Source organism: Ruditapes philippinarum, unplaced genomic scaffold, assembly GCF_026571515.1.
Source record: "Ruditapes philippinarum isolate M1 unplaced genomic scaffold, ASM2657151v2 ctg3218_1_1_1_1, whole genome shotgun sequence".
Lineage (NCBI taxonomy): Eukaryota > Metazoa > Mollusca > Bivalvia > Venerida > Veneridae > Ruditapes > Ruditapes philippinarum.
The window spans coordinates 2,401-28,233 of record NW_026861226.1 but is presented as its reverse complement, the minus strand read 5'-3'; the positions used below and the strand labels follow the sequence as shown (position 1 = coordinate 28,233).

The window sequence follows — 25,833 nt, the reverse complement described above, 5'->3', positions numbered from 1 at the left end:
ATTTTTAAAGAACTTGGACAGACATCATAATAGATAAGAAACAAATGCAATCTTAGGTTAAATAAACATTGAATCTTAGGTTAAATAAACATTGAATCTTAGGTTAAATAAACATTGAATCTTAGGTTAAATAAACATTGAATCTTACTTGAGATTAACATTGAATCTTAGGTTTATAGATAAACATTTAATTTTAGGTTAGGTAAACATTGTTTCTTAATTAGGATCAAGGCAGTATCTTAAGTATAATAGAAAAAATAAGTCAGTTAATTTTCTTGTAAAGCATAAATGAAGTGTAAAAAAACAATCTGTATGTGTTTTATTTTTTTAATTCTCAAAATATATGTTTTTATATGACTGCTTTATTACAGGAGGTGGTGCCAGAATGGCAGACAGCAGCCAGTGGTGTTTTGGTGGCTCTTGGAAAAAAGTATTGTAATGAAATAATGGAAGAGATGCTGCAAAAGTTTCAACCAGGGTCTTTACCTCACTTCTTTGTTGTACAGACCATTGCAAATCTATGCTCTGTTAATGGTATACTGTTACTAATAAATTGAACTGTGATACAACACTGTATAAACATTCTTAAAGTCAACTTTTATTGTGAATCACTTATTGAACAATAAATCTTTCTTCCTGCCTATGAATAACATTGTGAATGCTCAATTATACAGTTAGATAAAATAGTAGTATTAAAGTTAAATACTTAGTGAAACAATAATTTCAAATGTGTTTATAAAATGCCAGATCAGTAGCTTTGACCGATTGATATTAAGCTTTATTTTCATTTTTTTTTGCACTCACAAATGCAAATACACAAAGAACACTCTTTTTATAAGCCTGAAAAATTTTCGGTGTACATTTGTATATTGTTATGATTCTGGTGTTCACCAGTCTGTTAGCAAATTTGTGTCCTGTCTATCTTTTGGATTAATTGAAGGAAATTGAAATATTTGGCAGAAATGTTAAATGCAGAACACAGGTTTGACCTTCCTTAGGTCAAGGTCAAGTTCACATTAGTTATTTTGTATGAATTTTGTGTCTGATCTGTATCTTTTGAAGAAGAAAGAAATAAATTAAAACATTTTCGGCAGAAATATAACAAGGCAATGTACAGCGCACAAGTTTGGGCTTCTTAACATAAAATTAGCCTAGCCCTGGTGATTGCTTGATTTATATAGACTGATATAGGAAAACACATTCAAGTTTCTTTATGTGAGACTACAGTGTCTAGAGCTTAGATATTTAGCATGTAGCATTTCCTTATTGACCTTTACAAAAATGATATGAATCATTCCCTTTGGTTCAAACTTTTCCCTACCCAGGAGTCACTTGCTGTTGTTGATAACTACTATGCATCTATATTAGACATATAGCATTGCCTAGTAGACCTTAATAAAAGTTTTATGAATTATGCATGAGGGTAAAAAAGCCTCCACCTTGAAGGTCATTTTTTCAGACAAGTTTCATGATTGCGTCTCTTCCCTAATTGAAAGAATATGTTTGATTACTCTAACAAATTGAAATTCAGGCGTATATATCCCCGCCTTTGTGGTGCCTTTATTATCCCCCGCCGAAAAATTTCGGCGAAGGATATAGAAATAGTCTCCGTCCGTCAGTCCGACCTTCCGTCTGTCCGTCCGTCCGTCCTTCTGTCCGACATTTTTGTCCAGAGCATATCTCTAAAAGTATTTGAGTTATCAACTTGAAACTTCATAGGTGGATAGACCTCATTGAGGAGGAGTGCAGTGCACAAGAATGATAACTCTACCTTGCATGATTTTTGAGTTATTGCCCTTTGTTATTTTTCAAAATTGATTTTTGTCCAGAGCATAACTCCAAAAGCCTATGAGATATTAACATGAAACATCATAGGTGCATAGATCTCACTCAGGAGGTGTGCAGTGCACAAGAATGATAACTCTACCTTTCATAATTTTTGAGTTATTGCCCTTTGTTATTTTTCATACCTAATTTTTCACCTGAGTGGAGCATAACTCAAAAAGTGTTTGAGATATCAACATGAAATGTCATAGGTGGATAGATCTTATTGAGGAGGAATGTTGTGCGCAAGAATGATAACTCTTCCCTATACAATTTTTGAGTTATTGCCCTTTTTTTTCATGCTATTTTGTCCAGAGCTTATCTCAAAAAGTATTTGAGGTATCAACTTTAAACTTCAAAGGTGGATGGATCTCATTGAAGAGAAGTGCAGTGCTTAAGAATGATAACTCTACCCTGCATTATTTTTGAGTTATTGCCCTTTGTTTTTTTTTTCAAAATAAATTTTTGTCCAGAGCATAACTCAAAAAGCCTTTGAGATATCAAATGAAACTTCATAGGTGCATAGATCTCTGACTCAGGAGGTGTGCACTGCACAAGAATGATAACTCTACCTTTTATAATTTTTGAGTTATTGCCCTTTGTTCTTTTTCATACTTAAATTTTTTCTCAAAAAGTATTTGAGGTATCAACTTGAAACTTCATAGGTGGATAGATTTTACTGAGGAGGGATGCAGCACACAAGAATGATAACCTACCCTGCATTATTTTTCAGTTATTGCCCTTTGTTATTTTCAGCCATCAGTATTCACATAGGTTTCAAATCTGTAATCACTATAGCCATCAGTTTTCATTACCAAAAGACCTCTTAAAATGGAATTATTCTGCTCTACTACATATACATTCTTCCAATGAGCAAACACATTCGGCAGGGGATGGCCATGTTGACATGGCTCTTGTTGTTATTTAGTTTCCACATGCATTTGTGTAAGTCTCGAAATTATGCCATGTTATTAAGATTCTGTTTGTTTGCTGATAATGTATCATTCTGTTCAATAAATGTGTGGTAAATGTTTGTATTTACAGTGTATGGAATGGTGCCTCATCTGACAGCTGTATTAGGGACAATGTTACCTATGTTAGGTATGGCCAAACAAGACAACATGAGATGGGTGTTCTCTTCAGGTAATTATATAACACATTATAAAGTATGTATAGTTTTACTACAGTTAAAATATCTTAAGAGGAAAGATAAATATAGGGAAAAAGTGGAGAAAATTTAAATTAAGTAAAATATAAACTTTATCTGGAAAGGATCTCAACAGCCAACAAGTACTTCATTTTAAGTTTGACTATTTGAAGAATAGGGAGAGCTATTGTACTAACGTAGGTGTTTGTGTCACACTTTGGTTAAGTTTTTGTGTGCAAGTTGATATCTTCAAAACTACTAAAGGGAATGTGTTGAAACTTCACACAAATATTTGAGAGCATAATTTTGAGGTTACTATTCAAGGCCCATTTCTCTGTCATGGATTTTGACAGAAATATGACCTTTTTTGAACTAAGAAAATTCTAAATTATCCTAGAAAATTCTACATTATCCGGCACTTTTTTACTATCAGGCACTGAGAATAGTCGAGCACTCTGTCCTACTGACAGCTTTTGTTGTATATTGTTTTTGTTAAAAGATGTTATGTCATTAAAATAAGCAATTGTTTATGACACTGCGTAGTCTTCTGAATGTAAAACATAGATAGCATAAAGCACAAGCTTATTTGTTTTTTGTTTGTTTTTTATTTTATATGTGTAGATTTTACTTGAAATATAGTTTGAAAAACATAAAAGTAAAATAAAAAAAGTTCTGTTTTGTTTATGATAAAAATTTGTTTCTTGAATTTCTTTATTGTATTTTTGTACTCTATGTATGGAGATCAGACAGACACATAACTTATTTAAAGTGATGAATTATTTTATATTATACAGCCTTGTCTAAGTTCAGTGAAGCAATTATAGAGTATATAGCCAACATTGATAAGGCCCCAGATCCTACAGTAAAGAAAGAGATGTTTTCTGCAGAAATCTTCTCTGCCTATGATGTTATATTTAATGTATGGATACAGTCTAAAGAAATGAAGGTTGGTAATATAAAAATGACTACTCAAAATATAACAGCCAGTAGTGTACATATATTATAGTTGAAAGGGACTCCACTGAAATATATATACCATTTAATGTCGGCCAATACCAATAAATTGTGAACAACATTTCAGATCCTTTGCTTACTCTTACTTTGTTTTTTTCAAGCTTAATCTTTTTCATTATATAAAAAAGCTAAAAAATGAAAATATTTAAATGCTTTTTACTCAAATTGGACTAAAAATAACACTATAAATCAATGTTTGTTTTAATGCTAAGGATATTTCTGTATTACCTATTGCAAATTTTTTTTCATATTGAAATATATATGTTTGTGAAAATTTCTTTTTTCTTTCTTTTTTAGCATTTGGACATAAGTGAAGTTTCATTTAATTGACATCATATATGCTCATATGGCCGTTGTTTGGTTTAGCTGAATTATTGGCTTTTAATCAATGTTAAATAGCCAATGAACACTTCTTACACTTCATATTTATTATATTTAATTTTGATTTTAGTTGAGGCTAGCAATTGTTGAAGCATTAGGTCATATGACACACCTGATGGCTAAGGATAAACTAGAGGAACAGTTACCACGGATACTGGCTGGAATTCTTGGCCTTTATAAACGTCATCCTGAACCATTTCATATTACACAGGTATGTGCTCAGTTGTCTATTTAGAAACTGCCAGGTATTTTATGAGCAATGATTTTATTACTACATACTCTACACACACTGCTACATACAGTAGAACTTCGGTAAGTCGAAGTTGGAGGGACTTGCGTAAAAACTTCGACACATCGGGACTTCGACTCATGAATCGCTCTCAATTCCATGACAAAATTTCGACCCGTGACTAGTCCTAATTATAAGATGTATAACGAAACCTTTTTCATGTTTTTCCATCATTAATCTGATATTTACATTTTACAATGATAAATATAGCATGTTAAATAACGTTTTTTCAAGGCTAATTATTTCGACTATCCGTTGACGTATACAACAGAGTTACAAAAGGCGTAACAATACGAAAGGGCGATAACTAAACCGGCTTATAGTAAATATTTCGCTTGTTATTCTCACGCAACCCCGGGTCAAGGATGTTTTCAAATGAAAGTAGTTCTTACTGTTTACTTTCAAATACTACGGCAATTAAAATAGAAACGATTAAAGCATTTTATTACACATTTTATCGCAACCAAAGGCTGTTTGTACACACGACTGTGTAATTAACACCTGTCACACAAGTTGATTGGAAATCGTCTTTGCAGGCAGATAAGGTGTGAAAAATGTGCCGATATCGAAGGTGTCAAAATAATTGAACGACTTCGACTTATTTGTGGTAAATTGCACTAGATTAACTTTATACGGACCACGAAAAAACTTCGACACATCGAAAAATTCGACACATAAAATCTCGACTCATAAATAGGTTTTTATAAGGAACATATAGGGGGAAAAGTCGGGACTTTCATTTTTCTTCGACACATCGAGAAAATCGACTAATCGAAGTTCGACTCATAGAAGTTCTACTGTTCTACTGTATACCATACTTGTTCTTCACAAAATATCTGTACACATTCCTGTGTGCCAAGTTTTAAGAATCTGTGCATAATATCTGTACACGTTCACATGTTCATGGTTTAAAGAATCTGTACATATTTCTGTGTGCATAGTTTTAACAATCTGTACACAGTATCTGTACACATTTCTGTGTGCATAGTTTTAAGAATGTGAACACATTATCTGTACACATCACTGAATATCTGTACACATGGTAAAATATGTGTAAATATTACCAAATATCTTTACAATGTGGTGTATATCTGAACATTTTATTGAATATCTGTACATGTGGCCAAATTCATGTATATGTGAACACATCTCTAAATATCTGTTCACTAAATATCTGTAAATATGGACAGTACTTTCTTAAGCTCTATCATTATAATAATGTTAGAATAAGCTCTTTGTTGTAACTAAACTAATGCAAATAATTTCATTAATTTGTTTCATTAAAATGAGATTGAGATATACATTGTAGGGTTTGTGTAGTGTACTGGATGCAGTATGTCAGGAAGAAACTCATATTTTAGAGCCGCACCTTGAACATGTACTTAATGCCCTCTTCCCTCAGGTAAGGTTTCTTATGATAAAACTTGTTTATAGCCTTCACATTTTAAATTAATAATGGAAATCAAGATTCTGTGATAAAAGAACAGTTTATATATGTAGTTCATTTTGGCCCGTTATGATGAAACTATAAAAGAATTTTTGAATGGTCATCTACAAATAATGTATTACTTAAATCATTGTGTTCTGCTGTGCTGAACAGAGCTATTAATAGAAACAGCCTTTAAAATCACATCTTTTCCTCAACAGATGGATAGATTTGATAAAACTCCATAGAAATGATCCAGTACTAAAATAATTAAAATCATTCTGGTCTGCTGAACATAATACAACTCTGCCACAACTGTTGGACAGATTTTAAGGAATATACTGCTTAAAATATCTTCTTGTAATTTATTATCTTATCATGACCCTTTTGTTCTAAAAATTCTTGTAAATTCTATTGAATATAAACAGAACTGAAACAGAAATTTTATTCCTTGGTTTTAACCTTATTGTCCTCGGCTTTTCAAAGAAAAAAGAACGATATAGAAATGAACTCTGTCAGTCTGTCCACCTGTCTGTCAGTCCATGTCCAGTTTGTGTCTGGTCAAAATGTCGTTCATCAAGGAATTTTGAATAACTTTACCTACTATTCACCATAATAAAATGACATGTAATGCAAAAAAAAACTCTTACCGTCAAGGTCAGTTTTACTGACAAGATCAGTTTTACTGTCAAGGTCAGCTTTACCATCAAGGTCAGTTTTACTGTCAAGGTCAGCTTTACTGTCAAGGTCAGTTTTACAGTCAATGTCAGTTTTAGAGATGAAAGATCAGCATTTTCTGATAGAGGGTAGTGTCCAGTCAATTTTTTTCATCCATGAAGATATTTTGAAATAACTTAGCACAAGTTTTCACCATAAAAAGACGATGTGTCATGGTAAACTACCAGAACTGTGACCAGTGACTTATATATACAAGTATGTACACTATATAACAGCTAAATATTAGCCACATACAATTATCTAGCATGTAAGGTCAATCATTTATTATTAGTCAAATGTCGCTGTACATTGTTGTTTCAGGTTTTTGCACAGGTGGATGTGAACAACCCTTTAAGTATGAAGAATCATAATGAAGTTTTGAGATGTTTTGCTGTAATTGGTAAATCATTTATTGTATTGTATTGTCAGAGAATTAATAGGGATGCTTATACTTAAAAGTTAGAAAACCATCCAATTATATACTTTAAAAATTTCAAAATATTGCCAAAGATATTGTATGTTTAATTTGTATCAGCAAATTAATACTTTTCTTGTACTAATGATTTTAAACTTTACATATTTACTGACCAAGACAATGCCAATAATCCTATCAAGTTATATATAATTATATATAATAATATATAATTTCAGCCAGGTCATTCTCTGGAAAGTTGACTGGTATTCTGTTGCAGAAACTTGACCAAAACAATGAGAGAATCAAAATTGGAATACTAACAATATTTAAACATCTTATCAATGCAGCAGGTAAGCTGATTTTAAATTGTCCATCTGCCTTTATGCTTAATTTGTTTGTACAGATAAATGGCTGTTTCTGAAAAATCATATTGAAATTAATTTTATATGATGAAGTTTGCAGCTACAGTTGTACCTGGGAAGACATACTGTTAACATTGTACTTGCAGCTCTATTTATACCTGTGAAGAACAAATGATGTTGTTTACTTTTGTACACACAGTTTCGTTAAAAGAAAAAGGAAGAACATAGTAATCATGTTAACATTGTTCTTGTATAGAGTCTAGAAACACTAGTTATGTTACATGATGGTCAGCCTATGTTTCTTTATCCTTAGAATGATTTATATATTGAATTTTCATTATAGTTTGAGAAGTGAAGTATCGAATCAAAGCTGTGAGTTACCTATATGTGGTACACGACTGTAAACAACATTGACAGTAGTGTTGAATTCAGATAATTATCTTCTCTTTTTAAACACAATAATTGTGACCAGCTATAAGCAAAAGGGCCCTTAAGGGTGGAAAGTCATTCAGTGATAAATGAAGTCAATGAATCTAAAAATAGACTTATCGTACAAATTTGAACAGCCACATCTTTGCAAGTTCAAAAAAATAACTTTTATCCATACTATCCCACTGAATTCCTATGTCATCATCACTACTATTATTCTCTAATTCATTGTCACATGAATACGGCGGAACTGTGAAATAAGCTCCATTCACTTCAGTCACTAAATACATGTATAAAGTTCTCTCATCACATTAGACTGGCTAGCCATGGTAAAACATTCAACTTCCATCTTGAGATTTAAATAAGACTTAAAATCATTACAGTTAGATAGTTACTTAGCACAAAAATTGCAATCACAGGTATTGTGTAAACACAGTGTCCTTCATTGATACACTACGCAAGAGAATGGTAAAATTATGACATAGATAACTTAGATTCACCCAGACTTTTCTTGTAAGCTTTTTTTATTTACAATAAAAACATATTTTTATGTGATCAAGGTGCAAATTAAAAGTGAATCAATTCACAGTTTAAACATATCACCCACATAGTTTAAAAGAAAAATGTGCATAAAGTCACAACATTTTTGACGTCATTTATCACTGAAGGACGTTTACACCCATACGGCTCCTTGTTGATATAAAATGATATAAATATCTCAAAGAATTATAACTATTATATAATTTTTAAGCCCCATCTATGGAAGACAAGAAGGAAGTAGTGTTGTCGGGGTTGAAAGGTATTACACAGGAACATAGTAACAAGGTATATAGATGCTCGCATAATGTGATTTTATTTAACTTGTTCAATAAAGTTAGAATTAAATTTACACTCTATTTTCTATGTGGACATTTTTAAAAGAATGATCATATCCTGTGAATTCCTCTTTATTTGTGTACCACTCTTTTGCAATCTTATACAACTTGAACCTTTTATCTGTTTAAAGATGAAATATTTTAAGACCACCTAATTTTTAAAACTTTGTTTTTATTAATGATTTATAAATGAAGGTGAAGAAAGTGTTTGCTCAAGTTGTTATAGCAATGGGTCACCATAATTACATGGAATTAGAAGGTGGAACTCAGATGATAGAGTTTATAGTAACACAATGCTCACTACCAGCTGATCCTCCTGTAAGTCTTCTCACAATTATTTTGTTGGTTTTTAACGTTTGAAAGTGTTTAGATTTTGCCAATAATAGTATGTCTGATAATATTGTATTACCAAATGGAATTTTGAACTTGAATGTATGTTTGTGTAACTTGTACATGAATATAATTGAATATTTCTTATTCTGTATTTAATTAATCAAATGTCATAATACTTTATATGAAGTTGATTATTATATGCGATTGATACTAAAAGCATGTAATGAACTGTGGACAGTGGGAGTATAACATTAATAATGGCTCTTTGTTTGAATGGTTAGCCATTAATCATGAAGGCCTATGGCCAATATTACTGTGCATCTAAACATAAATGTGCAATACATGTATTATATACTCAAATATTATAAATGTATCTGTTTTCTAAATATATATGTTGGAAAGAAAATAAAAGATTGCATTCTTATGTAAAATATGCTGGTTATCTTGATTAGAATGACATGTTTAAAATCTTTATAACTTGTTTATTAAGTAAGTCAGTGCAAAAATTTTAGCCATCAGGAATTCTTTGCCTGTTAACAATTTATCTAGTTGTGTTAGTAAAGAAGTTACATTTTTACAGGGTGCAAAGAGGTCACCAGATCCAGATCATGTGACCAATGTCCAGTTACGTATGATGTGTGATCATGTATTACAGTTACTTACTAATACTGTTGAACAAATGGAAAATGTAATTATTTATGTTTTGTTAGCATTATTCAAGCATTGTTGAGTATATAAATTCATGTTATGTTATGTTATATAAAGAATGAACAGAGAGATATTTGAGTGTTAACTTTTACTTATCAATATTTTGGATGATACATTTTTGTATTTGAAAAAAACTAATGTAAAAAGTATATTAAAAGATAAATGAAAATGTTTGTACCATATCCATATTTAAATTTTCATCAGCATAATTACATAAGGTTAATGTAAGCAGGGCACTTTGGTAAACTCAACTTTATTATGTCCCCCCCTTCAAAGACGAGGAGGCATATTGTGTTGCAGCTTGTTGTTCGTCTGTAGGTTGGTTGATCCGTCAGTTCCACATTGTCTTGAGAATGCATGGGCCCATTACCCTAAATTTTGGGTGTATTAGTCTTGGGAAGTAGATGATCCCTATTGATTATGGGGTCAAGGGGTCAAAAGTCACATTGACCTTGTATGCCAAATAGATTTTCAACCAATAATTCATGCAACTTTGAACATTCAAATGATTTTACAAACATCTTTGTTACTGTTTGTCGTTACAATTGCCTTAAATTATTTTTTGAAAATATTGCCCTGCCTAATTAATACACTTTTCATGCCTTTATGAGTTATAACAATTTGTTGTTTACTTAAGGACAAAGTGCTCCTAGGTAAGCTTTTGTGGTGGCAGTGTCTTGTTAGTTGTTATCCACAATTCTTTAAACAACATCTCCTGTAACACAACTTCAGAAGATGGATTTTGACCAAACTGTTCAGGAATGATCCTGCGGTGGCACTCTACAAAAGTTATATAACTGATTCCAGTCTGATGCATAAAAAGGTCACAAGCAAGATGTAACAGTAGACTTTAAAAGTAACAGCTTTAAAACTCTTCACATCAGAATATACAGTGCCCAAAGTTTAGATATTTAGCATGTAGCATCACCTTGTGGTCCTTAACCCATTACTTCATGAGCATTTTGTGAAAAATGGCTGTTTTCATTGAAAAGTCTCCCGTTACAAGTTCAAATTGCTATGATACTATAAAAACTGCTTCAACACCAATCAAACTTGGCACAAATGTTGACTGGACCATTGCCCTTGCAACAACATGCTCAGGCTTTAATTTTCTGTTACCATGGCAACGAGGGGACATCTCAAAATTGCCAAAAATCACTATTTTGCGTTGATTTTTTCCATCAAAATTGATTTCAAAGTGCTGCAACTTCTCAATGGATTGAGATAGAGTCAAATGCTTTTCAGCGTTGGTTACACGTTACCTTATGATCAATCTGGGGTCATTTACAGCCTCTCACAAGTCCAAAATTTTCTTGGCGATGAGGGGGACTCCGCCCCCCTTCAAACCCCCCCAAACAGAAGGGGGCACATCCCCCTTCTGGCAACCCCCTGATGTATCTTTTGGCTGGGGGGCCGCGCCGAAAAAGAGGTCACTTTTTTTAACATCATTTCTCAAACAAAAAACAAGTGTTTGGGGCCTAAATAAGGCATTTTTTCATCATTTGAGACAACAAAAAGGGGGGGGGGGGTGAAAAAGGCGTTAAAAGGCGTGTATATGAAGCAATGGGTTAACTAAAATTATGTAAGTCATGTCCCCGGGCTGCTGTGAGGGTCAGTTAACTTACATTCAGGTTTTTATATACTTATTATATAGGAAAATATATTTATTTCATATTGTGTGAAGCTACAATGCCCAAAGCTTAGATATTTAGCATGTAGCATTGCATAGTTGACCTTACAAAAGATACATAAGTTATGTCCCTGGGGTCAAAAATAGCCCTGTGCTAGGGGTCACATAGTTTACATAGAGATATCAAGTAAGATGTTTTAAAAATCTTCCCCTAATACCCAAAGCATAATTTGGGAGAACTCATTAAAATCGTGAGGACAACTACAATGCCCAGAGATTAGATATTTGGCATTTAACATTTCCTAGTGCACTTCTACATGTACAAATATTTTATAAATCATGCAGCTGTTCTCAAGAATGACACCCCAAAATGATCTAACTACATACTTCTGCCTTAGGAATTGACCTTGTCCAGCTTTGGATGTCGGGTGATCGAAATTTATTGCAAACATGCACTGACAAATATGGTATGGTCACTAGCATGGTTGAAACGGCATCCTGATTCTTTGAAAATAATAAACAAAAATTGTAGTGTGGGATCAGGAGAAGTTGCAACTGTGTCAATTTCTGTCCCAGCAAGCAATATAGGGACAGAGTACATGTATGTAGCATGGCATTATCATGAAAAAGGTCACATTTGAAGTTTAGGTTTTTCCTTCTCATCACCTCTGATTAAATCATGTCTCAGTACCTGAGATGTGATAATAGTTGCATTTATTGATCTGTAACAATTGTTTTATATACTACATGTGTAAGTTTTGAGTAACAATAATTACCAGGTTTTCAATTTTGTAAAACATTATTTTATCTAAATGTGTAAAGTAAATTATTAAAAGAATCATGCCTTTAAGAACACAACACCTTACTTTGACTAAAACTGCTGTCACAGTCTTCCATGCCAGGACTGCATTGTATACAACAACTCCTCTTGTGTCAAAAAAGGCAATATATGTCAGTTTTTTTGGCAGACAATTTAAACAATTTAAAGCTTTAATAGGTGAGGGTGAATTGGGAGTTTTACCACAGAGAACAGTCTGGTTTTTCTCTGGATCATACTAACTAACCAAAGTTTAATCAGCTTCCAAAAACAGATCACCAGATTCTCTGTTCTGCTTAAGGTTATCTTACTGTAATGCTTTCCTGCCAAAAGATTTCTGACATTTGCCAATATATGGTAATAAATAGGTCATTTCTGGAACATTTTTCACAGTCTTCAATATTCAATAATTTTTTACCGTTTATAACCAGAATTTGGTACACAGCAATGAAGGTTGAGTGATTGTAAATAAATTAATGTCCATGATTTTGAATAAATAACGTTCCAGAAATAACCGATTTGCTATGATATTGGCCGATGTTAGAATTTTTTGGTAGGAAAGCATGACAGTAACACTACCTTAAGGAAAGCCGTCAGTGACTCATTGTTTCTGTTGTTGTTAGTACACAAGAAACCAAGTCATCTCTTGCTTCTGACATACTTGTACACAGTTCATTGGAGATAATCTTATGAACTGATGTAGTTCATAGGCCAGTTTTTAGGCAATATTACATCATCAATGTCATCTTTTGTTAGATCATCACATGTTACTATTTTGTAAGTGGATTGCTGACATTATGCTGGAATTCTCTGAAGGTTAATTGGTTGATGTGGATGCTCTTTTATTATTTATTCCACTGGTTAATCAATATAATTGATATTGCTGATGTTTAATTCGTCATCAGGACGTTCATATATTTGGCAATGTATCCTGCATGATTGTATCAATGTTAAATGATTGACATATATCAATAGAATGTTGGATAATGTCAGGTAAATCATGTAGTTCATGATTATAAAGATATAAACAACAATATGATATTGTGGTTTTATTTCCTGTTCTTACAGATTCAAAATGCTTGATAAGAAGGAAATGAGTGTGATTGATCTGTAATAAGCCTTAAATAAAAATATTTTAATTTTATCAAAATGTTATTTGCTCAGGTTTTATGGCCATACTTGTTAGAGTTGGTGGTACCAGAGAAGTATACTGAGGCTGCTGGGGTAGTATGTCGTTGCCTAGCAACTATTGCTAACAAGAAGAGGGAGGAAAATGCTGAAGATTATGACCTTGATTATGAGACTCAAGGTAACATATCTGCTTAAATAAAAAAGTTGGGCTGTCTTACCTATGTGTTTGCAGTGATTTTTATGCCCCCGGGCATATAGTGATTGAACCGTCCGTCCGTCTGTCCGTACGAGGTTAACCTAGAACTGCAAGTTGGATTTTTCTTAAGTTCTACCTGTACCAATGGCTTCTAAGTTTACAAACTTACTAATCAATGCAAAGTACATGATCTGGGCAAGTTACATAACTCTGGCTTTCATATTTACCAAGTTATTGCCCTTTTCAGCACTTAAGAAAATGAATAATGGTTAACTGAAAACGGCAAGTTGGAAATATCGTAAGTTCTATCTATACTTATGGCTTTATAATTTCCACACTTACTTATCAATACAAAGTACATGATATTGCCAAGTTATATAACTGTGTCATCCATATTTCCCAGTTATTTCCCTTTTTTCACTTTGAAAATAGGGCCTTGTCTGGTTAACCTATTTCGGCAAGTTGGATTTATCTTAAATTTCTCCTAATTGCTTAATTTCTTTAATGATATCTTTCATATTTAGTAGGTGGATACCTTTGATGGTCCTCTAATTTTTTGTGGAGTAAGCGGTCTCTAGGGTCAAGGTCAAGGTCACTGGTTTAAAAAATAAATATAAACATTTTTGCTCATACAGCCTTTATATTTTAGTTGATGTTTTAGTTTAATACAAACATGCCAAGGGAGGTCCTCCTTCTTTTGGTGTAGTAAGGGGTCATTTGGGTCAAGGTCAATGTTACCAATGTCAAGGTCACCAATGTGGTATTCTTCTTTTGGATAGAGTTAGGGGTCAGTTTGGTTTAGGTCACCAGTGCTAAAAATAGATTTTTACCATACAGCCTTTATTTAATGACAGATGTATTTCATATTTGGTAGGAAGATAACTTGCATGAAGTTGAATATTTTTCATCTTCACAAGTCAGGGCAATGACTTGGCAACTTATATTTTTCACAATTACAAAATGCTATGACTTTGTCAAGCTATATAACTTGTGTTTTCAATTTTTTGGCAGTTTTTCTGTACATAACTGAGTGAATGGGTAAACATTTTTTGAAATATTGCTACTGACAAGAATCTGAGCCGGGGGCATTTGTGTTTAACAAACACGTTCTTGTTTGGATGTAATTTTTCATGCATCTAAATAATTTCCTCATTTTTACTTGAAATTTCACACATGCCCTTAGGATCACCATTGTAGATCAATGTTGTAGTCCTCAACAAAATTTATGTAAATCATGCCCCTTTATGCCCCGCCCCTGGTGTTACTAATTTTATATAGACTTGTAAAGGGAAACACATTTAAATACATGTATGGTTCAAAACTACAATTCTCAGAGCTTACATGTTTTCACATGTTTTTTTTTTTCTAGAAGACCTCTACAAACATTTATTAAATCATGCAGCTGTTTTGAATTATACATGACACTACAGGATATAAATAATTGCTTCTGCAGTGAAAATTTTTGACAATTTATAGAATTGGATTTTAGGTCAGTGATTAGGTGTCATCATTGCCCTCTTTGTTTAGTTTTGTTCCATTGCGTTTTTATGCCTCCAGTCATATAGAGGTTATTGAACAGTCTGTCTGCCTGTGTCCATACAAAGTTTACCTATTCCTACTACCTGTACCACTGGCTTCATCATTTACACACTTCAACACGAAGTACATGATTTTTAGCTCACTAAATAAGGAGAGCTATAATACACATGCAGGCAATGGCATTGCCATCACCGTCATATTTTTGGTTTTAGATTTTGTGTGCAAGTTGGTATCTCCAAAACTACAGACGGGAACTGTTTGAAACTTGACACTTATTTGAGAGCATATAGGAGGTCACTATCCAAGGTCCATAACTCTAACATGGATTTTGACAGAATTATAGCCCTTTATACTTAGAAAATTCTATGTAATCCAGGCTCTTGTTTTACTATTAAGCACTGAGAATAGTCAAGTAAACTATATTTTTGACAGCTCTTGTCTTTGAAAATAGATATGGTCAACCTAAACTGGCAAGTTTGATAAATTTTAAGTCCTATCTATACTAATGGCTTCATAATTTCTACACTTACTTATTAATACAAAGTACATGATATTGCCAAGTTATATGACTGTGCCATCCATATTTATACGTTGGTTTAAAAAACAGGTCATATTTTAGTTTCCCCAAGCACTGCACTTCTATCAACCTTTTAGGTCAAAGGTCAATGAGGGAGGGTGTTGCGTGCAAAATTAAGGTTCCTTAGGCCAAGGTCAAGGTCACACATAGGGGTCAAAGATTAGATAAAAATATGAAAATGTGTATTTGGACCATCTGGTCATCATTTATTGAGGGATTGAAACACAAATATAAATTATAATTTAACCGGGGTTGAAACATGAATTTGGTTTAATGTAAGCGGGGTCAAGGTCACAAAGATGAAAAAATATAGGTTTTGCCCAGACCCAATCTCTTACACCATGGGGGAAATTTCCCCAATGAGTCATAATAGAAATGTTCACAACTATGAGAAGCTGTGTCACAAACAAGAACTAGTTCTCTAGGTCAAAGGTTAAGGTCACATAAAAAGGACATAGAAAAAGTGGAGTGTTGCATGCAAAAATTTGGTCCCTGCTGTCAAGGTGAACGTTACACATAGAGGTCAAGGTTCAGATGAAGATATGAAAATGTGTATTTGGACCATTAAGTCATCATTTAGTGAGGAAAGGTAATGTTCACGACTATGAGAAGCAGTGTCACATGCATGAACCAGGTCTCTAGGTAGCGGTTAAGGTCACACTAAGAGGTTATTGAAATATGCTTGTTCTGAGCAAAACTTCTATGTTCATTGAGGGATTTTATTGTAAATTGGCACAAATTTTCAACATTTTGAGGCATAATCCAGGTCCTTGCAAACTAAGTCAAGGTCACGTAGAGAGGTCAAAGATAAAACAGAAGATGTGTACAGGGACCATTTTAAAACAGAAGATGTGTACAGGGACCATTAAATTTTAGTCATCATTTATTGATTGATTGTAATACAAATGATAACTATCATGACTACAAGTGTGACACATGTAATAAGGTTAATATTTGCAAGGTCAAGGTCACAAGAGATGATAAAATATCCAGATTATGTCCAGATATTGCCAATAGCATATCCTATATGCAGATCTATAATACCCATATTTCTGTCAAAAGCTTTTTTGACGGCTGTATTTACATGTAGTGACAATGTTGCCCTTGTTTCCAGTTATTTTTCTTTTTATAACTTTGAAAATGGGGCTTTGTATGGTTAACCAATTCTTGCAAATTGTTGACAATTTTTTAATCAATTTTTCTGTCCATAACTGATGTTCATGTGAAAATTCCTAATTTTTATGCATATTTTTACATAATGTTGATTGTAAGTTTATCTATATTTCTAGCTAACTTACCCAAACCAGCTGCTGTGATAGCCAGACTTGTTGTAAGTAAAATTAATTCTTATTTGTGGGTGTGTGTGTGTGTGTGCATGCGTGTGTGCATGCCTTTAATCTCAGTTTTACTACCAAATATAATTTTTATAATTTTTTTTTTATCAAACAGTCTCGGTAACCTTGCTTTCCAAACATTTCACTGAAAGATAAAATACATGTTCTGCTTTTATTTCTGGTCTCTAATGGCATGTTTAATGTTATCAGAATTATGTTTTTTGTCAATTACTTATATGCCTAAAACAATTAATGGATATAATAAAGCATGATACTTATTATGTTAAGTTTGTGATATGTTTTGTTTGAGTTAGGTAATGTTTGTGTCATGTAATGCTTGTGTTAAAGTATGCTAGAGTTATGTTGTGTTTATGTTATGTAATTTTTCAGTTATATTTTGCTTGAGTTATATAATGTTTGTGTTATGTGTGTTTTTATATGGTTTTGTTATATATTATTTGAGCTTTGTTTTGTTTGTGATATCATTTTTGTGTTATCTTATGTTTTGTTTGAGTTATGTCATGTTTATGGTATACAATGTTTGTGTTATGTTATGTTTTGTTTGAGTTATGTCATGTTTATGTTATACTATGTTTGTGTTATGTTATGTTTTGTCTAAGTTATGTCATGTTTATATTATACTATGTTTGTGTTATGTTATGTTTTCTTTGAGTTATGTCATGTTTATGTTATACTATGATTTTGTTATGTTTTGTTTTGTTTGAGTTATGTCATGTTTATGTTATACTATGTTTGTGTTATGTTATGTTTCAGACATTAGCAGGAAGACCCCAGAATGGGAGACAGAGAGGTGTTCATGTTTTAAACCTCATGAAAGGACTATCCCCTAATCTCCATGACAACCTTGTTGAACTATGGGACACAGTCATCCCAAAATTAGTTCAATACCTAGAAGGTAAAATAATATATATATTGATGATTGTTGAATTGAATTTCAGTGATGATTAATGTTACTTTAAAGTTTAAGATTTCAAACAAAGGTTACATCACATGTGTATTGTCATGTAAATCTATCAAAGCCATCCATCAGTTAATATGAAATACATTGTTAGACTCAGAATTTCCTAGGAAGTATATACAGTCAGGACTCAATACATCGGAATCCACTATACTGACAAATTCAAATAACGACAGTGAATTGGTGGGAACCAATTTTTTTCAACGTTATTATAATCCTTTATAACGGAAAATTCGTATTCCGACTCCGACACAATAAAATTGGAAACCAAACGTGTTATTTCCTTTACAATCAGTACCTGTTAAACTGACACTTAAGCGCGCGTATCATCGAGCCGTGAACAAAAGCCGCAAGGTGTTAAAACAGGTATTGTAGCTTGATCAGTTGATTGTTACACCATATTACAATAACAAATAAGAAAAGTATCAAAGACAATTGTCGTTTATTGTCGTTAATTGACAAAGACAATAAACAGTGTGCAACAATTTTTAAACGTTTAACTTTTAAAAGTGTGTGCTTTTATCATTTTTATATCAATCTTTAACTATTTTAGTTGTTATTATTTTCATAAAGTTGTTGTATTATGTGTATGATATGTAATGTGTATAATAAAGTGAACACATAAACACAAAAATCTTTTTTTATCATAGATGTTTAATATAGATCTAAATACATATTTCGCAGATACCAGTGAATAAGCATATTCAATATACTGACAAATTCCATATACTGACATATCCTTTGGGAACCAACAGTGACGTTGTAATGAGTCCTGACTGTAGACAGAAAACAACAGTTAATTCATTACATTTATTACATTTTCAACATTTTTTGTTTATCTGTACAGGCATTCTACAAATAGTTAACTTTATGTAGATAGTAACCGTTATGAATTGTTTTGAGTAGATGCTAAGTCTTGCTATAGACATAATGTGTATTCAAGTCTAATTTTATTAATAATAATCTTATTTTTATATTAATAAAAATATACTGTTGAGACTGCCTGAGCAGTCTGCCTGACTGCCTTATTTTTAACAAACCTCTGTCTTATCCGACCTTGTTTCAGTCCTTCCCAACATATTTTGCTACATAAATGGTCTGAATTATATGACTCCTTGTCATATGTGATGAGCGACCCTAATTGTCTGGTTCAAATGCACTTCTTTGATTTAAATGACTTTCACACCTTTTAATTGTCCGTTTTCCAGATAAGAATCCCAGGTACCCTGTTTAAACACCTAAGGACCAAAATGATTAAGTCCAATTATTATCCAGTAGTCAGTACACTTTAAACAAACCTTAATTCAAATCTGCTTCAATTACACAGTTTGTATCATACATATATACAGGTACCAAATATGGTAAACATGATGCAGTCGATGTGTGTTGAGGTGTAATGTACATAATGACTTGAGCAAACTGGTTTAAGATTTGTGTCAGATTTTTTTACTGTTTATAGAGAACCTACAGAAGATTTTTTAGGCAGCATTTCTTTTATTTCACCTTTCTATGGCTGAATGAATTTTATGCGGAAATGTGTATCTGTATTAAGAGACTCCCTGTCATATGTGACCTCTTTTTAAAGGTCCCTTGGAAAGTCACATATGACTGTCTCGACTGTAGTTCTATAAATAAAAGTCTTATTCTATAAATAGATCCTGACAAACAGGAGGAGTGGTCTCAGAAGAACTGGGAGGATCTACTGTTGAAGATGTTATCTAAGTCTCTTGATGTAGTTGATCATGAAGAATGGATAGCAGAGTTTGGGGAGGCTCTTGCAAATCAAATACCTATGTATAACAGATACTCTGAGGAAAAGGTGAGGACATGTGTTTATGCTACTTTATATATTGAGAGTTGACCTTAAAGCTGCAGTAATTTATATGAAATAAAGAAGAATTTACAACAGTTTGCAGTCAACCCTTGATACAAGTATGTATATGGTTCCTACAGGTTATCTATAGGCTTTAAATTTCTGTCTAACATATGCTCTAGTTAAGCTTGATTTCAAACAATCAAATTAACCAAAACTGAGATTTGTATTCTGTTTTCATGTGATAACTTCAGTCTTTCTTTCCCTTATATGGGGTCTACAATGTTTTCAGTCATTCAGGCCTCTGTTCTTATTAGACTAAGGACTGTTGACACACACACACAAAATGGCTTTAGAATCTTTATTATTTTACTACATGTACATATTTTAAAAACAGTAAATTCAAATGTATTTTCAGCAGGTAAGATGTAGACAATTTATGTATTTGTCATCCGCCTGTCTTAAATGGGAATTTTTTTTGTGCCTGATATTTTATTGAAGATTCTTTGTAATAATCCACTTTTGTCAGGACTTATTACAAATTAATTAGTGAAGAATAAATTTATTTTGGGCTATTACTGTATGCTTTTTCTGTTATTTTGTATAATTTAGAATTTTCTGTACAAATGTATTGGAATTGTGATGAGAAAATCAACAAAGAAAGATTTTGTGAACAAGATGTTGGACCAAGTGTTTGGTACGGTCAAACATACAGACCAAACTGAACGAGAGGTAAATTATAATTTTTGCCATTTGGTAGCTCAGAGGAAAATGAATACCATATTTTCCGGACAATAGGCAAAAAAGATAATTTTTCAAGGATGCAGCTTATATGTTAATTTATTTTCTTGACTGATCTTTAAGTTGGGCCTTTAGCAATTTGTTTTATTTTAGAAAAAGAATGAAAACCTTAATTAAGAATACCCCTCTGACAGGCATTTTGGTGCACTATAAGAACTGCACAAATATAAGAACCATAAAAGACAAACCTAACAGTTACTGAGTTTTGTTTTATTTGCTCAAAGCTGTTTAAATCACAGCAACCAGTACATTATTCACGGTAACCACAAATAAAATACACGGCACCCGTGCACGGTAGAAAAACTCAGTAAATCCTCGTATATTTCTTAATAAAAACTAAAAAATTAACGTAGAAAACCCGCTAAACATCGCATATTTCTTTTATGATAGCATTTAAGCAATTCTTTAAAACAATGGACGTCATTTTCATTAATTTTTTTTGATATCGCTAGAAACGCCAGACGCCGATATTGACTGCGTAACGTTGAAGCACAATTTGTACATTATTATGACGTTAACATCATAACTTTTCGGAGTGCGCCGCTGTCGCCGACATGTGTTTATGTAAAATTGAATATTGTTGTAATATAAGAAGCTACTAACATGAAATTTTCTGTGTTTATTTGTTATTAATTCTTCTAAGCATTGAAAGAATTTCAAATTAATATCTTAAATATATTTTACGCAACAAAGAAAGTCCACAAATTTTTGGATAACCCCTCGTATATTCCACTGAATTCTTGTTTATTTTACAGAATTGTGAAATGAAAATGATAAATTTTCAAGGTATAAGTTAATATATAAAAACTGCTCTTAAATAATTACCCTTAAACTATTCATGATCAGTAAAAAGAAAGAGTATATAAGTACGCTATTACCAAATGTAAGTCTGTATTTTATTTAAAATTATTTAATGTCATATATTATTTTGGCTTGGCATATGTGCCTGATTGACCTATATGATTGTTTTTATTTCTCAAATGGTAAAATTGAAAGGATGCAAACTTTACATTGCAGTAGCCTATTGTCCAGAAAATATGGTACTTTGAAGCTCTAAGGTCACCTAGATTTGATAATTTGAGCATTAATTTTCTTGCTTTACAGCAAAATTCATAGTAACGTACTAATAATGACCAAATGACATGACACAATGTCATAATAATATTTCAATTTCATCGTCATATTTCAAAAAGATGGCCTTTACTATAAGAGATATAATATGACATTTTATTAATTTTACCCACGAAATATGGTGCTATATCAGTCAAGTATATTTCATATTTGTTAAAAATAAATATGAAATATAAATATGAAAGTCGCCGGAGTCAAGGGGTTTCTTTCGCCATTTTGTTAGAAAAAAAAGATAAATATAAAAAAAAAAACTTTTGGTTGAATTTTGTTTTGAAAACTGTCTAGAATGATGGAAAATGGTCTAAGTAAGAAAATAAATCTGAACACCAATATCTTTAATTCAGTCATTACAGCTGCAAAGACGTTTAAAGAGTTGCTTTCTAGCCCGGCTCGTGATAATATGTGGCATTTTATCATGTTTCGTGAAAATATATTCCATATTTCACTCAAACGAAAAAATATCCTCTTAATATTTAAAGATCTCTTTTTCACTGATATGCTATGCTACTAAATACTGAAAGGGTTCAGTCAAAACATTTGTATCATACAGTGGTAAAATATCAGTTCAACTATTTAACTTATTCCCTAACAGTTTGAAACAGGTTTATATATGTTGCATATTTTAGGGCCGTAAAAGCAGGTTTATGTATGTTGTATATTTTAGGGCTGTGCTGTAAGCTTGGGATTCTGTGCTACCTCACATTTAGATGCTGTGTTGACTAAATTAGAAACTGTAACTAAAACAGACATGGCACAGAAAAAGTCTGGAATGTTCAGTTTTATGAAGGTAAGTATTTGACACTATTTGATATTTATAGCTTATCTCTTATTTAAAGGTTGCTATATTAGGTTTGATTGGTAAAAGTTATTACATAATACATGTACCTCAAAAATGGTAGAGAATTATATAGTCCTTGGTAATTTCCTTCTAAATTCAACATCATAAAATGATATGACAAACGTTTAAACTTGCAAAGCAAAGGTCATTACGTTTTAAAGGAACTCCACTGAGGTTACATAAATTTTTAATTTTTCACATAGATCAACATGAGCACTGATAACAGAAATATAAATAAGATATAACTAAATAACATACAAGAAATACGCTTTTCAATTTTGGGTCATTTTTCACTATTATAATTATTATTTTGGAAAAATGGAACGAGCTAATGATCTGAAATTTTGCACATAAGTTATTAGTATAGATCTACATTAAATAGAGTAATAATCTCTACAAAATATTTCCAGAATTGTCATGTCAAAAAACCTCAGTGGAGTCCCTTTAAGTAAAAAATGAGAATTTTGTAGTAGCAGATAATTTTATCAGGATAGGTATAATAGTAGAGAATTTTCTCAGTGTTTTAGCAGAGAATTTTCTCATGGATAAGTATAAGAGTAGAGAACTTTGTCTGAGTGTATTAGCAGATAATTTTCTCAGGATAAGTATAGCACTAGAGAATTTTCTCAGTGTTTTAGCAGAGAATTTTCTCAAGATACGTATAAGAGTAGAGAACTTTCTCTGAGTGTTTTAACAGAGAATTTTCTCAGGATAATTGTAGCAGTAGAGAATTTTCTCAGAGTGTTTTAGCAGAGAATTTTCTCAAGATAAGTATAAGAGTAGAGAACTTTCTCTGAGTGTTTTAACAGAGAATTTTCTCAGGATAATTGTAGCAGTAGAGAATTTTCTCAGAGTGTTTTAGCAGAGAATTTTCTCAGGATAATTGTAGCAGTAGAGTTTTCTCAGAGTATATTAGTAGAGATTTGTCTTAGTTAAGTTTTATGACAGTTTTGTCTGAGGTATTGAGTGATGATAGTTTTATCTGAGACATTAGTATACTTGTATAATGTTGTGTTGATATATATTTATAGGGAGACACAAAATCAGAAGCTGATATAGAGAGAATTAAGTCAACATTGATGTTATGTTATGGTTATGTTGCCCTGTATTCTCCACCTAGTCTCATCATATCTCGGATGGAGGCAACTATACTTAGATCTCTAACACCACACTTTGCTAATGTGAAGGTATATTAATCATGTTTTATTCTAAAGTATATATATAAAGTATATATGAATTTGCTAGGTGTAAATGTTTTGTTAAATGGTTTACCTATTTCAGGTACATTTTATTCTAAAAAGCTGCTAATTAATCACATGAACAAGATTAAAACAGTAAGTAACAGAAGTTGTTGAATAAATGATGATATTTTTTTTGTAGGACACAAGTGTGAAGCAGAATTTGATTCGAGCTGTAGATCAGATAGGTCAAGCTTTACATCCCAGTCATCTAGGACAGACATATAATTTCTCCAACAGGGGAGAGTTTCTGACACACCTTCAAACATACATGCAATTAGAGAGTACTCTCAACATTGGTAATGAAACAAGAGCTCTCGCCATGAAATCTTGTACAACACTTGTGTATCCTTAAATATTACTTGATAAAATATCTAGTGTAGGTTCTTATTTAATATCTAAAACATTAATTGTGTTGCTGAAAAAGTTATTAAGTTTTTATAGAAAGAATGTTTTATTGATATATTATACAAAATGTACATTTTGTTTATAGGAAACTTTGGTATATATGAGATACATTTTTGTCACTTAAAACTAGATGTAAGCTAACTACATAATGTAGAGGTTATGTAATAATAATTATGTGAAATTTGAAAGTTTGTTTCCTTAATATATACCCCCAGTAAATTGGACCCAATATTAAATGATGCAGACATGTTTGATTTAATAAAGACAGTAACTGACTGTGTGTTTCCTCTACCACTGGATGGTGGATTTACACCAAAAAAGGGTAAGAGTGATTTAGATCAGGAAGAGTCAGAAGTACTAATGGAGGCTACAATAGAAGCACTTGAGGAACTACTAACTGAACTACTCACCAAGAACTGTACTCCTAATGCATTTGATAATATTCTCAAGGTAAACATTTATAAGATCTAACTGTGGTTCCTGTACTTAGTATTATCTTTGTTCTATAAAATGTAACAATTTATTTCAATATGAGTAATTTATTACACCCCTATGCAGCAAATGGTAAAATGTTATTTCAATAAACCAGTACTAGAAAGACTGTCATTTGAAATTCTATATTTATTATATGCTCGAAAAACTTTGGCATATAATGTTATACACCTGGTTGTCTGTCCGTCTGTTAGCAGTTTTCGTTTCTGGTCTGTATCATGAAACTACTTGGCAGAATGTTAACCATAATGAGACGATGTGCAGAACAGAGGTTTGACCTTTGTCAGGTCAATGTCACACAGTCTTTTTTTGTATCAATTTCAAAATTTTGTGTCCTCTGTATCTTTAGAACCAATAGAATGAAATTAAATCTTTCTGGCAGAAATATTATTCATAATGAGATATTATGCAGAACAACAGCCCTGTTCCGGGGATTACTTGATTTTAATTGGACTTACATAGGAAAACACATTCAAGTTTACATTACAGTGTCTAGAGCTTGGATATTTAGCATGTAACATTGCCTTATTGACCTTTACAAAACAGATAAGAATCATGCCCACTTGATTAATATAGACTTTATAGGAAAAACACATCTGGGACTTGTGTGTAAAACTACAATGCCTAGAGCTAAGTTCTTTGGCATGTAACATCACTTGTGAACCACAAAATAACTGGTATTAATCATACCCCTTGGGTCAATGTTGGCCCCTCCCTTTGGGTCACTTGATATAGTTTTATATGAAAAAACTCATTTCAGTCTTATTTTGTAAAACTACAATGCCAAGAGCTAAAATGTTACCTTATGCATGTTTGCAAAATTGATATTTATCATGCCCCTGGGTGATGAACTTGATCAGTTAATTGTTATACCCCCACAAACGAAGTTTAGGGGGGGTATATAGGAGTCAGCTTGTCGGTCGGTCCGTCGGTCGGTCGGTCCGTCGGTCGGTCCACATCATGGTTTCCAGACGATAACTAGAGTTTGG

The 25,833-nt window shown here is 32.3% G+C and overlaps 1 protein-coding gene across 1 annotated transcript in view; it reads left to right on the top strand.

The window, feature by feature from the left end:
- LOC132714945 (maestro heat-like repeat-containing protein family member 1) overlaps nt 1-25,512 on the top strand; it is a 36,215-nt gene extending 10,703 nt beyond the window's left edge. Inside the window, exons 4-22 of the mRNA XM_060697879.1 lie at nt 372-534; nt 2,869-2,967; nt 3,766-3,917; nt 4,437-4,577; nt 5,965-6,057; nt 7,120-7,198; nt 7,450-7,563; nt 8,756-8,829; nt 9,075-9,197; nt 9,793-9,900; nt 13,532-13,676; nt 17,100-17,140; nt 17,919-18,060; nt 19,779-19,942; nt 20,549-20,668; nt 22,533-22,655; nt 23,738-23,893; nt 24,087-24,289; nt 24,568-25,512. Coding sequence (XP_060553862.1) covers nt 372-534; nt 2,869-2,967; nt 3,766-3,917; nt 4,437-4,577; nt 5,965-6,057; nt 7,120-7,198; nt 7,450-7,563; nt 8,756-8,829; nt 9,075-9,197; nt 9,793-9,900; nt 13,532-13,676; nt 17,100-17,140; nt 17,919-18,060; nt 19,779-19,942; nt 20,549-20,668; nt 22,533-22,655; nt 23,738-23,893; nt 24,087-24,289; nt 24,568-24,823 — 2,496 coding nt within the window. The 3' untranslated portion in view covers nt 24,824-25,512. The remainder of the gene's footprint in view (nt 1-371; nt 535-2,868; nt 2,968-3,765; nt 3,918-4,436; nt 4,578-5,964; nt 6,058-7,119; nt 7,199-7,449; nt 7,564-8,755; nt 8,830-9,074; nt 9,198-9,792; nt 9,901-13,531; nt 13,677-17,099; nt 17,141-17,918; nt 18,061-19,778; nt 19,943-20,548; nt 20,669-22,532; nt 22,656-23,737; nt 23,894-24,086; nt 24,290-24,567) is intronic.
- The last annotated feature ends 321 nt before the right edge of the window (nt 25,513-25,833 follow it).